The following is a 14182-nucleotide window of genomic DNA, read 5'->3' as shown; positions in this document are numbered from 1 at the left end:
ATGTGTATAATTCTTTTGTACGTGTGTTAGTAACTGAACTCCTCCTTAACGGCAGGGCCAATTTCGATGAAATTTGTTGTGTATGTTTGATTTTAGACAGGACCACGTCTGGCGGGACAGCTAGTTTATTATAAATTTCAAAAGGCTTGATTTTATAGATAATAAAGCATCAATCAAGCAGTTTCGTATATTATCTTACTAAAATTTCAACTAACATTCTTCTATTATTTTTAAATCAATTAAAATAAATACCAATCAAGTCGTAAGAAATACATTTTTTTAGCACTTCAATTGTTTGGTTATGTCCCCAAATAGGAATGTTAACAGTATTTTGAATAAACATTTTGACATTTTGTTGTTTCTTAAATGTTTAGTACATTCGCAACAGTTTTTCTTTCCTACTTAACTAGAAGTTTAGCCCAGAAAGAAACTCGAAGAAAAGTGACACCAATTTGTAATTTAAAAGGTTGTGTTTTTTTCTTTGCTGTACACAACCAGGGTTTGTTTTTCTTGCTATTTTCAAATCAAAAACCTATAAAGACCCCATTTAGCCCATGATATGTTTGTTTTTGTTGTTAGTTATTTGTTTAAAAGACTTGTTATAGACATGAGTTGAACTTTTAATTAGACTTTTAGTGTGTCAGTAGTAGCAACGACTTAAAGGGAAAATTTACATTCATCCTCAGTCCAACAACAACATACAACTTAACTGAACAAACAGCCTGTAGTTACAAACAACTTTCATTTGATAGATGAAAGTAGCAGGTATGACATTATAACAAAATACAAAGTAACACACTCACTCACTCGCTTATGTAAAAAATTAGAAATGTCACCAGCCAAGCACCCACCCACCCATCATCTACAATGTTAGTTGAATATAAAGTGCAACCTACATTTCAACAATCGGCAACATCAACAGATAAAAAAGCACCTGCATACAACACAACTACTTCTATGGCAAAATAGTTTTGCTACTACCACTAAGATAGATCGTCAGATTTAAATTTTATACCTATGAATAGTAGGTTGCCCCATTTGTATAGACGCTAAATGAAAGTTTAGTTTGTTTGAGGAAACTATTTCTCAAAATGACGCGAGTATTTGGTGAGTTGGTTCAAAGGGTAAAAAGGTCCTTTTTAAGGTTTTTATAATTTTTTCAACCTATATCCTCCCCGATCAGACATTAGCTAAATGTTCAATACGATTACAATATGAACATCAGAATAAGCGGAACTTCTTAAACTTTCCACTGTTATATACCTGTTTATAGTTTACAATTTTATTAAGTTATACAACAAACATTTTAATTTCAATAAAAATAAATAATTTGACAAAAAAAATAAATAAAACCCTTGCAATATTTCACGCAAACGATAGCATTTATTTAACATGTTTTCTTTGTGATTAACATTTTGAATGATGTTGTTGGGATAAATTAGATTGGATTTCGATGAACGGAAAATATCGTTTCGGTGAAATTATATTTTATTAATTTTAAATAATTATCTTATTTTAGTTACATTTTGGTTGCGAACATTTACAACATTTTTTTCCACTCTAATGTATAGGAAGATAGTTGGTTGACTAATCACCAAACAGAGTCAGATATAGTTTCTCATATAAAAGTTATTTTCATGGAAAAAATAGTTTTTCCATACGACCATAGAGTTACTAAAAAATGGGTGGATACTGATCAGAAGAGGGGCCCATAAAATACTCATTTAGACGAGTCACGGATATGGTACCATTTTCTCCCGACAAAAGTATAATTTATGATCAGAAAATGACCGTATATTCCGTAATGAACATCAGAATAAGCGGAACTTCTTAAACTTTCCACTGTTATATACCTGTTTATAGTTTACAATTTTATTAAGTTATACAACAAACATTTTAATTTCAATAAAAATAAATAATTTGACAAAAAAAATAAATAAAACCCTTGCAATATTTCACGCAAACGATAGCATTTATTTAACATGTTTTCTTTGTGATTAACATTTTGAATGATGTTGTTGGGATAAATTAGATTGGATTTCGATGAACGGAAAATATCGTTTCGGTGAAATTATATTTTATTAATTTTAAATAATTATCTTATTTTAGTTACATTTTGGTTGCGAACATTTACAACATTTTTTTCCACTCTAATGTATAGGAAGATAGTTGGTTGACTAATCACCAAACAGAGTCAGATATAGTTTCTCATATAAAAGTTATTTTCATGGAAAAAATAGTTTTTCCATACGACCATAGAGTTACTAAAAAATGGGTGGATACTGATCAGAAGAGGGGCCCATAAAATACTCATTTAGACGAGTCACGGATATGGTACCATTTTCTCCCGACAAAAGTATAATTTATGATCAGAAAATGACCGTATATTCCAGATAGCATTTGGAAGATTGTTTTTTCAAAAATCACCTAGTTTTTCCATTCGACCATAGAGTTACTCAAAAATGAGTGGAAATTGATCAGAAGAGGCTCATAAAGAGAAGAGGCTCATAAAAGACACATCAAGAAGAGTCGCGGATAGGTACCATTTTCTCCCGATAAAAGTATCAATTACGACCAGAAAATGAGCTTTTTAATCGCGCTGAAGTATCAAAAATTACACGAATTTGATTAAAATTTCCAAAACAATGCTAGCTGGGTCATAATGTGTGTGTGTGTTACATGTTTATGTGTAGAAGTGTAACATAGTGTAGGTGTGTTATATACTCCCACCATCTTACGTGTAAATTTCTATCATGGGAACAAATTTATTTTCTGTTTTCATTGTACGTGCTCACATTGAAGCCTTGTAGGACTCTCTAAAGGATTTTCATATTTGTATTAGTGTAGAGTTTTTAATACATGAACTGAAGATTTCATTTGTTTTTTTAATGAATTTATTTTTTTAGTTTATAAAAGTTTTTGTTTTAAATTTATAAGAGAATCGTTTAGAAAATATTTTTGTTTCTTTTAATTGATTACAATAGAGTGTGTCGGAAACTCAAAAATGGACAAATCTCCTTCCGGGATCAACTTTTTTAGAGCTAGTCTCACATTTTGGTCTCTAACTCTGGTTGTACTTGTCAAATTTTCAATAACAAACATTTCTGATAAAAAAAAGTATTTGGGTTAAATTTCATCCTTATAAGTCCTTCCGCCGAGGCACGGATGGACGGACATAGCTAGATCGTCTTTGAATTTTACAATGACACATAATATAAATACCGTTTCATTTTACGACCAATATTTCGATATGCTACAATATGCTTTTTGGTGGTGGGTATAAAAACCACATTTGAATCGTCAAAATAGCAGTGAATAATACATTTGAGTATAATAGCATTTTTCTATATCACATTGTCTCGCCGGGCTATTATTTCAAACACAGGACATCATGTTATCTTCGTGTAGATTAAAAATGCTAATATGTACATTATGTTTTAAATGTGAGAACTTTATTATGACGCTATTGACAAATTAACATTGTTTTCAATGTATCTACGTATAAGTATAGTACATACGTATTTATTTATGTATAAATGTATACTAAAATAAATATGTTCTACAGTATTTGCATTAGTATGCAGTTGTGTTTCATAGTTCCTTGTTGAATGATTTTATAGGTCAGTGGAGGACATTGTTGAGCATTTTTCATCCCAGTGTGCACATTCATATATTTATGTATGTGAATCACCTACATACATATTTTTCCTTTAATTTGTTGTTTTGAGTTCCTAAGAAAGTGAGAAAGAACCTAACATACAATGTATGTAGTATGTACTACTCGTATTATACATTCTTTCTTGATGTTTTCATTGTTTTATGTGTTTAAACTGCAAGTTTTAACATGTTTACAGAAGACCAAGTTTTCTTTTAAGGATTTAAGAGGTTTTTCAAAACTAAAAATATCAAAGTGTGTGTGAGGAAGGAAGGAAGGATTGTATAATAATAAAACAAAATAAGAGAAAATTATTTGGAATTTTATCATGTACTTTGAATTTTGTTTTAAGAACAAATTAAAAATAGGAAGAAATTACATCAATATAAAAAAAAAAACTTATGAAAATATTTTCTATTTTTCATTTTATTTGTAGTCATCACCTGGACACAATGCTGCTGGCAGCAATATGAACATAAGAGCCACCAGACCAGCAGCTGCCATAGTACGTCCTCATTCGGCAGACTTTTTAGAGTATGAAGCTAGAGCCGAAGCGGCTGCAGATGCTGCCGCCATAGCCGCCACTGCCTCAATGATTAAGCCGGATCCAGTGCGAGCACCACGTCCTAAATCCAGCCTAGACATTAATCGTACACCAGATAGCTTTTATTATTCGGAGGAAAATTATGCTGAAAAGATGCGTAAAAGCGCATTGTATTTACAAAATCCCCAGGCTCAACCGCAACAGGCGGGTACATATCGTACCACAAGTGGATCTACGGATTTCCTAAGTCCCGTAGCGAGTGGTATGAATACAATCGGTTATGAAAATCCTTACGAAAGGACGTATAAACGTAATGAGTTGTTACAAGATGCTTTAGGTAATCAAGCAGGACATACTAGCATTCCACGTATGAGTCGTTCACAAACAATGGGTAATGGTTCACAAATTCGCTCATCCTCCACTCATCCCCATCACTCACAATCACCACCATCTCAGCAACAACAACTACCAGAGCAATTACAATTAGGCCAATCGCCGGCATACCAACAAAAACAAACGTCACAATCGTCATTACTTTCATCAGGTCTCACCACTCAACAAATTATTCAACAAAATGAACAGTTCCTACGTTCAGCTAGTGCTCGCTTACCTAAACGTTCATCGACATTTGACGATGACCCCTCAACGTCAGCTACTACTCCTACCACTCCTACTACAGTTACTTCTCCACCCACAGGCCCAACCTCACCACAAGCCTCAGCTGGAGGAACTGGTGGTTTAACACAAACAACACCCACCTCTCACTTGGATGGCGAACGTAAACGTGAAGAATCAATGAAACGTTTATTGGAATGGAAGCAGCGTATGTTACAATCACCTCTTACACGTAAAAGTGGTCAGCATTCCACAGCGTCTGTCTCACAAAGTGCCCAAGCCATTGCGGGCAGTAGTAATATGTCTGCCATGTCTAAACTGGGCAGTAATCCCAACATTCTATTAGCCTCAACAGCTGTAGCCAGTGGCGCTCACTATCCTAACACCGTAACCACCACTAAGGGAGCCATCTCTTCAGCAACTAATGCGACTGGTGGTATACAACGTAGTCGTTCTGAGACTCATGCCAACACAGGACCTACTGCTGGCTACAATTCCTATTCTTCGGATGATGAAGGTAAGTTACAGAATATTTTGTGTTAATGCACCCAACTACATGCTCTAAAATAAAAATAAATATTTTATATGCACTTGAGCCAAATTGCAAATAAAACGACCGACTATGCCATAATTTAATATTTTAATGTGAAAACTATATTTTTTTATTATTTAAAATACCTCTTTTAAGGGCTCAAATATTCTGACTAGTCGTTATATTTGTAATTTGTATATTTGATAAATATTTTTTGTTACAAATAATTCCCTACCTATTTCTCTCATTCCCTCTATCTTGCTTTTACTCTTTCTCTCTCCCTCTCTCTTTGTCTATGACTATTTTGAACATCTCTACCTCTTGCTAGTAGTCTCTATGTATACTCTTTCGGGATATTTAACTTGTAAATTATTCGTATACTTTATGGCTTAAATTAATATATAAACCCTTGAAAAAGGATTAGCTTTGCGTTTTGCATTAATTTGTTTTTTTTTTTGTTTTGTTTGTGCTTTTAACCTTTATTTTGTTGTTGTTATTACATATTTCTGTAGTTGTGTGTGTATTTCTAGTTTGCTTTTACATTTTCAAATATGTTTCTCCTATCCTTCTCGCTTCTCTTTGGCTCTTTCTCTACCACCTTCTTTGACTACACTTTTTCTATGTAAACATTGTGCATGCGTATGTTTGTTTTTAACTTTTTAATTTGTTAGCCATTTTATTTGCTAGCAAAATTTTTTATATGCATATTTTAATTTTCCACATTTATTAGATTTTTTTAACCTTTTTTATACATAATATAGAAATGTTGGTCTTTTTGTGAAGTATGTATATGTAGTGAAATTTAAGCGATAAAAAAAGATTATGGGGATTATAAGGATTATAGATTTAATTTTCTTAAATGTTTTGCGACAATGTTAACTTCTAATATTTAAAAGGATTTATTAACTAAAACTATATTTGATAATTTAAAAAGTATTAAACGAGTATATATGTATTAGTGCTGTACTTTTATGCTACCTCTAAATATATGTATTTAGAGAACTCAGAGTCTCATGGAAATCTTATCCGAAATCTTTAAATGTGCTATAAATTTCTACAATACAATAAAACATGATTACCGATCTTAGATCAAAAATATGAATATACAATCAGGCATGTGATGAATTTCAATTGATTTCATATTAAATTTTTGGTTCATTCCGTATAATTTTTGTAGCAAAAAACAACAAATGCAACTCTACATTTGTTTACCTTAATTAATATGAAAATTTAATTTCGATAAATTCCTTTTGAAGCAAATTGGAATTTGAAACTAATATGACAAAACGATTCAAACTAACACATCACACCATCTAAATCGTTTTTCATCACATACCTGATCCATATATTTACTAGATCCCTATAAATAGCGTAGTCGATATAACGATGTCTGTATGACTGTCGAAATCAACACTAGGAAACCCCCAAATAACTTATAATGATGATTTCTAAAAGAACGGCACTGCCGAATTTAGTATTTCTGAAATTTACCAATATTTTCTAAAATTTCTTTATCGAGGACTTCTGCTTGATAGTCAGATTTTGGAAGTACTTCGTTTAAAATCTTAAACATTTGTTCTTTTTTAGTTAATTTAAAAAAAAAAAACGACGGCCTAACGAAACCTATACTAATCTATAATTTTCCTATAAAAATAAATGTTTATACATATATTTGCAATTTACTTTATTAGTTAGCAATCAGATTAATTATTTAGGTTTCCTTTTCAAATCTAATCTAAATGAGAGTTTCCTTTGCTTCCTTTTTTGTTGACTCTTTATCCTTTACTGCTTATACATATTCGTATGGTTAAGAATGTTTTTAAATACAATTTTGGGATTTATATTGGCTGCACTATTTCTAATTGCTTAAATCAACTCTTTATCTATCGCCACATTTGTTTGTTCTTTTTATTTGATTTTTGTTTTTCATTTGAAATTTATCATTTACAAAGAATTACTTTCAAGCACTATCACTACTTTATAAAAAAAAATCGAAAAAATAAACAAAATTCAACAACAATAGAGCCTTCCTGCCGAGCGTTTTAACAACAAAACCAAATAATAATAATAAAAAATGAAATAATGGTATTTGTAACCAAACTATTAATTAGTTTATAAAAAAGATAAATTGCATAAAAACCCAAATAAATACATTAACAATACTTTATATATACTGATAATTTACATACATAAATATTTAATATTACAATTACAATGTACTCAAATAAATAATTTAGCAAATATTTATTTACCTATAATAATTATTAGAATTTTTATTTTAAGTAGAAATATTACAAAAGGTTGATTTTTAAATAAACAGTTAGTAAAAACTGATTATATTAAATTGTAGTATCTTGAATGTTTTCTTTAACAGGTAATAAATTAACGTTAGATTTGATTTCAGATTTCAAATTACTTATTTGAAAATAAATTGATATTCACGTGCTTCACATTAGATTAACCTGATTGTTTAAATGACCTTTTATTTTTCTATCAAACAGCAGGATACAGAATTAAGCAATAACAATTTCTAGAATTTGTAATATTACAAATAAATAATTTGGTTTAAAGTAAAAAATCAAAAATTTATATTTTATTTTATTATTACTACGAAACTTCTATTCAACTAAAACTGTATTGCGCCAATATACTTATAGAATCGATTTGTTTCAATTCTGTTTCAGTAAAATTTTTAAACACATATATTATATTGTTTTTCATTATTTTTCTTGTATTTAGTATGTTTTTTTATTAGATATTTGTTTAGTTTGTGGAATTGGATTTTTTTTATTGCAAAAAAACTCATCAATATATTTTATTTTCTTTGGGGTGAACGGTTTTTAAATTTCATGCCATTTACACTTTGTTTCCTGTAGTTAATTGTTTTTTTTTTTTTTGAAATAAAATTCTTGGGTTATACGGTTTAATTTTTCTTTTAATTTTAATATCTAATTTTTTGTTCGATTTCGCACTAAATACCATCATTGTTAAATAAATTTTCAGAACATTTTTTTCAATATTTTTTTTTTGTTTTTATTAGTGTTTTCATGTATTATTAAAATTATTATATTTTTCTTTCTCTTGTTTTTATTTCAATTATTTATATAAATCATATAAAATGCCACTGTTATGTAAAAATTAAACATATGAAATAAAAAAAATGTTGAACCAAAAAATAACACATACAAATAATCATAAACATAGCTGGAACTATTACGAAAGCGCCGGCAGGAAGGTCTTCTCTACGTGCCAAAACTTCGGAATATGGCCACAACACTAGTGCTAGATTTATTATCAACACAACCACTTCTAGTATAACCACCTCCACCATCACTAAAACCAGCACCAATATCACCCAAAAACCTCAAATGTTGACCACTTCTGGTCCAAAGTCTATAGGTGGTCATGCTTTAGAAACATGCAATGCAACAAGCAATTTATACAATGACAGTACAACATTAACAAGACCAAAGAAAACAATTGCAATCAATGACATACAGCAACAACCACAAGATATTGCAGATTATCCAATTACCCCCTTTTCGACTGGCTCAACTGACTCGACCTTTACAGCAACAATATCCCAAACAACAACAAAATCTACACCACAAATGCCAAGAATCTTAAAACCAATTTTAAAAACTAAAATAATTAATGTTAAACCAGTACCAACAGAAACATCTCCATCTCCCACCTTTTTCCAATCAGACTTAAAAGATAGTTTAGATAGCACAAGTCCCCTAACTAAAATAACTCTACCTAAAATACCCAATGCAATAACAGTAACTTTGGATGAAAATACCATAAGCGAATCTAGTTCATCCCAAATATCATCTTACGTACCAGTTTATAATACCAAAACCGTAGTGCCTACTAAAACTCGAACACTTTCCAATAATTATGAAAATATGGAAATACAATCATTGGAGTTAAATAAACAACAGCTGAAACACGATAGTGAAACTTACACAAGAGATGAGGAATCTATAAAAGATGTAGAAATTTACGAAAGTGATATAGAAGCCACCAATGCAGATACAAGTAACGAAAACTGCACAACAATAGAGGATTTGGAGAGTATTGAAAGTGAAACAGAAGCTATACAAGATGACGAGGCTACTCCCATGCTAATGAGTCTAAAACGTTTTAAAGAAAGGGAGGAAAAACGCCTTAAACTACAATTAAACTTAGTGGAGATACAAACCAACGAAGATGAACTAATTACGCCCACTCAGGAAACCATTGATAGCCAACGAGAGGAAAACACGCAACGTAAGCTAGAGGAAGAAGAAGATGATGAAGATACCACTTGTGAATATACCGATGATGACTTAGATGAAGCTCTAGCCGAGGAAGCTGATGTAGATGAAAATACTACTATAGACACCAAACAAATTGAACATGACTTAGCTAATGACAAGGAACTTTCCAAGATATACGAAAATGAACCCTTGACACCACTAGAAAACCAGCTCAATTTCGACGAGTCACATTATTTGCCCATGACTCCCAAGAAAATAGAATCAGATCAGTCAGGCAACACTGGAGGAACTTTAACATTAGTTTCTATGCTAGACTCCACCAATGAAGAAGAGGAAAACCATTATGTAGAAATGACAAAACAATTACTGGATGAAGATTCCAAAAACAATTACGAAATTATGTGCCTTAATAATTCGTCCAATGAGGCTGGCTGTAAGCCAAAGCAATTTAAAATTATGAATGAACCTTTATACATGGAATTGCAAGGTGGAAATCCGGCTCAAAAACTAGCCGAAACCAAAGACGAAAATCTGTTTGCAATGAGTAAAACGTCAACATTAAAAAAATCCAAAAAATCATCCGATACCTTGAAAAAGAAAGCGAAAAAATCCCAGCAAGATCGGAATCAACATAAGCGTAAAGATTTACCGGATATTTTGAAGCCACCACAAAATTCGATGGTCTTAAACTCGGACAGTTCGGATGCTGATGATGAGTCCTCCAAACATATGGATTCGAAAAAAATGAGATCTCGTACTAGATTTAGTTTGTCAGATACTTTCAGACCAGCTTCTTACTATCTGGGAGCTTCTACGCCTCTCAATAATTGTATAGAAAGTTCTGACAGTGAAATTGTATCACCTCCACCCATACCCAACTCACCGCCACCCATGGAAGAATTAAAAACAGAGGAAATATTTTCAGCCGAAAACTATGACACTGTTAAGCGTAGGGACAGTTCTTCAGGCAGTAAATTCAATATTTCCTATGAGCAACTACCAAAAATACACGCCAGTAATACGTCTCTTAATTTTGCTAAGAATGAGGCTGCTCTGAAATCAAGTCGTCTTTCATTGCCCGATCAATTTAGTAAAGCCAAAAATCTTAAAACACCACCACATTTGCTGCTGTTAAAACAACATGAGCGAACATTATCCGATTCAAATTATAGTTTCCAAACCGATAACAGCTCAAATAATTCATCCGATTTTGATCTCTATAATAAATTGAAGCAGAACTCTCCTTCCTATATAGCCACACCCATACTTTACCAATCGAATTCATCGCTGAGTTTAAGTCAGCAAAAAACTTCCTTACCAGGCACAGGAAATAATAGTGAATCAGATACCGTAGAGCTAAGACATAGACAGGGATCGGACTCTGAATTGGATAGACAAAGATCGCGAAGACCACTTTCGGAGGAATCCATTAGTGAAATAGAATCGTTGAGTGAAAAATTTGAAGATGCTTTGGAGACGGCAGACTTGGATACTTATCTTAACGATTTACAAACTAGTGATTTGTATCTCTATCAAAATACTAAATTTGAAACATCTGCCACAGCAATTTTAACAGATGCTGCAGCTGCTCAAGGTGCTGGTATTCTAACAAATCTTATAAAGCCTCCTAAGATATTTCGCAATCAAGATGATGAACATTTCTATGGTAATATACATTTCGTATCGTCCACTGATTCTCTGCAGAAACTAGAAGGGCCGAATGACCAATTCGATGTTATGGGAGCCACCAGTTTAACACCTACTAGATATATGACACCTTTGCATAGTCGCAATAACAGTAATATATCGGAACAATCAGCTCCTTATTACTACTCGGAGTTAAGCAGCAGCAGGGAATTGCTGTCTACTCCCACCACTTTAAACAATCAAAGAGACATTCACGCCCAAGGTTCCAATATAGATCATATTCATAATCCCATAGAAAGAGCCCATAACATCAACATGGAAATATTAGCCGATAAAGATCAAGCTATAGATAGTAAAAATTTATATAAAATGAAGACAAATATTGAAAAATTAAGTTATAGTTCGGGCAAAAACTTGAAAGCGGGTGAACCATTCCATCATAGTTCCTCCAATCCATCTACATCATTCGCCGCACAAACATTTCATATACAACAAATACAAAATCCTGCCTATAAAATAAATAATTATAAGATTAATTTAAGACATCAGCAAACATTAAGTACAATATATGGGACTAACCCCAATTCACAGTCCATAACACATCCAGCCATAGCGAATTCACCAGCCTCAGTGGTGGTCAACACTACCGCCTCATCAACATCATCTTCACCTTCAACTACAATTACAACCTCTACACACACTAGTAATAAAGTTGATGTAAACGCTAAAAATATAAATTTACAAATGGGTAACAATGCTTTGGTGGCACAAAATTCTTTAGCTGCTGCAAATATTTCTAAATTAAATGAGACACAAAAACCATCAAATAATTTGGATACATCTACAGTTCTAGGTGGACCTGTAAGTGGTGAATTACTATGGGAAGAAGATACTCTGTGGCGGGAGAGTCTAAGAAGAGTATCTCAGAGACATGCACGTTCTCTGGACGATCTAGATCGCATAAATGTTAGTCCGGCACGAATGACTACTCTTAATCGATGTCATATACCTACGCCGGAGGCAAATAGAAAACCTCGTCTATCACGCGATGTAACTTATGTTAACGATAATGTCTCACAACACTTGAGATCAAGTTTTAAATTACGCCATTCGAAATCGAGTTCACACAGCACCTACGATGAGGTATGTGACGACCAATCGATTAATGAAGAATCTCAGGTCTTAACTAATGATCATGATGTTTATGTACAGCTTACAGCAAATATTCTCTCTCCAGACGATCTTAATTGCGATCTATACGAAGTGTTGCGCGAAGAAACATCTTCCAATATATCGTCTACCAAATCAACTGAAATTGATCGAGAAACAATACGACAATGGGATTCAATGTCAAGTGGTTTGATGAAAAACTCCGTTATGCCTACAAGTTTAGATCAAAGCCTCGCCACCGGCAGTAATGTTAAGTCAATTATCGATCAATTGAATTCAAATTGTGATAACAATGACAATCCCAATATTATGGGCGAAAACAAATGAGTGCAGATGTGATTACAGCATTAAAACTCTGTGATAAAACGCTTTGAGTACAACCTTAAAACAAAACAACGAAAAACTTCCATATGAAAGCTTTAATCGATTTCATTCGAAATACAATTAGCTGTACTTTTTAAAATTTATAATTTTTTTTATTTATAACCAATTGAAGAAAAAAAAAAGGACAATTTGTGGACTTAGTGGACTCTATTTCTTAATATTTTTTTCTTTTATATCGATTTTAATTTTTAACTAGATTATCATTTATTTTATTATTAAATATAGAGTATTTTTGCAAAGAATTTTGTTTATTTCTAGAAGTAAAATTAAATACTGAAAAGCTTTTTAATAAGTATAACCCAAAGGGTCATTTTAATTAGTAGATATTTGCTCAAAACTGAATTAATATAATGACTTTAATTGATTTCATAACATTCAATGACACTTAAAAAATCTATAAGATGATTTTTGATATCAAGATATCAAAACAAATTTTATAGTCATATCTCCATTTTATAAAATCAATTTAATGATTTAATCTTAGGAAAAAGTATAGGCTTTTGACTAAATTATATCAGAGGGTTTAAAATAATATCATTATAATAATATACGGCATATTTTAAGGCTATTAGTTTTAAAACATATTTTTAGGCACGTTGGTAAACATTTTTCAACACAGTATTCGGCCAGGCTGAATGTTGCAATATTAGTTATTTTAGTTTATTTTTAATTGTGTTTTTGACTTAAATATTTGTATAAAATGTATGTTTTTTCAATTAGATTGTTTGTACTACACGTTTAACACTTGAAATACACCATCTAATGCAAATCTATTTGTTACACAAATCTTCATTGTCATTCGTTCATTCCATTATATACTTTGTATATACATATGTACATATGTTTGTAAACTACACTACCATATTCTGCAACTGTACTGTTACAATCCTTCTCTCACAAAATTACACATTTATCCTTGTTAGAGTTTTACCACTTATCCACTACTCATTCATTCATTCACTCGCTCATACATTCATTCAGTCAGTCATTCACTTACTGCATTATTATTGTTGTTGCTGCTGTTGTTATTGTTGAAGTTGCTGTCATTTTGTGGCAACAATTTGCAATTGTAAATGGATTTATTTTTTTTATACATATTGTTGTTGTCATTGTCTTTTTGTTTGTATGTAATATTGTTTTTGTTGTTGTTGAATTTTTGTTGGTTTTTTCAATTGTTCTACAAATAATGGTAAGACATATTTTTGTTATAGTTTTTTTTATTTAATTTTAAATATAATAATAATTAAAAATATTGTTTAAATATCAATTATAATCATATTTCTATTTGCGTTAATTATATATTAATTTTTTTGTTTTGTACAAATATGTAACTATGATTAAGTTTTGTTGTAAGTACAATTAAATTAAATTTA

General features: G+C 31.4%; 2 protein-coding genes across 3 annotated transcripts in view; both read left to right on the top strand.

Moving 5' to 3' along the window:
* The window catches only part of kmr (kramer), a 119636-nt gene that overhangs the window by 83544 nt on the left and 21910 nt on the right, over positions 1–14182 (top strand). For both annotated transcript variants that reach the window (XM_065515539.1, XM_065515538.1), the window contains exon 3: positions 4092–5331. In XM_065515539.1, coding sequence (XP_065371611.1) covers positions 4092–5331 — 1240 coding nt within the window. The remainder of the gene's footprint in view (positions 1–4091; positions 5332–14182) is intronic.
* Positions 8465–12878, top strand: LOC135948911 (uncharacterized). The gene is made up of 4 exons (XM_065498362.1): positions 8465–8477; positions 8551–9025; positions 9134–9274; positions 9389–12878. The coding sequence occupies exons 1-4, from the start codon at positions 8465–8467 to the stop codon at positions 12750–12752; spliced, it is 3993 nt and encodes a 1330-aa protein (XP_065354434.1). The 3' UTR covers positions 12753–12878.

The sequence above is a fragment of the Calliphora vicina genome, chromosome 1, assembly GCF_958450345.1.
Source record: "Calliphora vicina chromosome 1, idCalVici1.1, whole genome shotgun sequence".
Taxonomy (NCBI): Eukaryota; Metazoa; Arthropoda; class Insecta; order Diptera; family Calliphoridae; genus Calliphora; species Calliphora vicina.
Note: the sequence above shows the minus strand (reverse complement) of the source record. Positions and strands in the feature narration are given on the sequence as shown.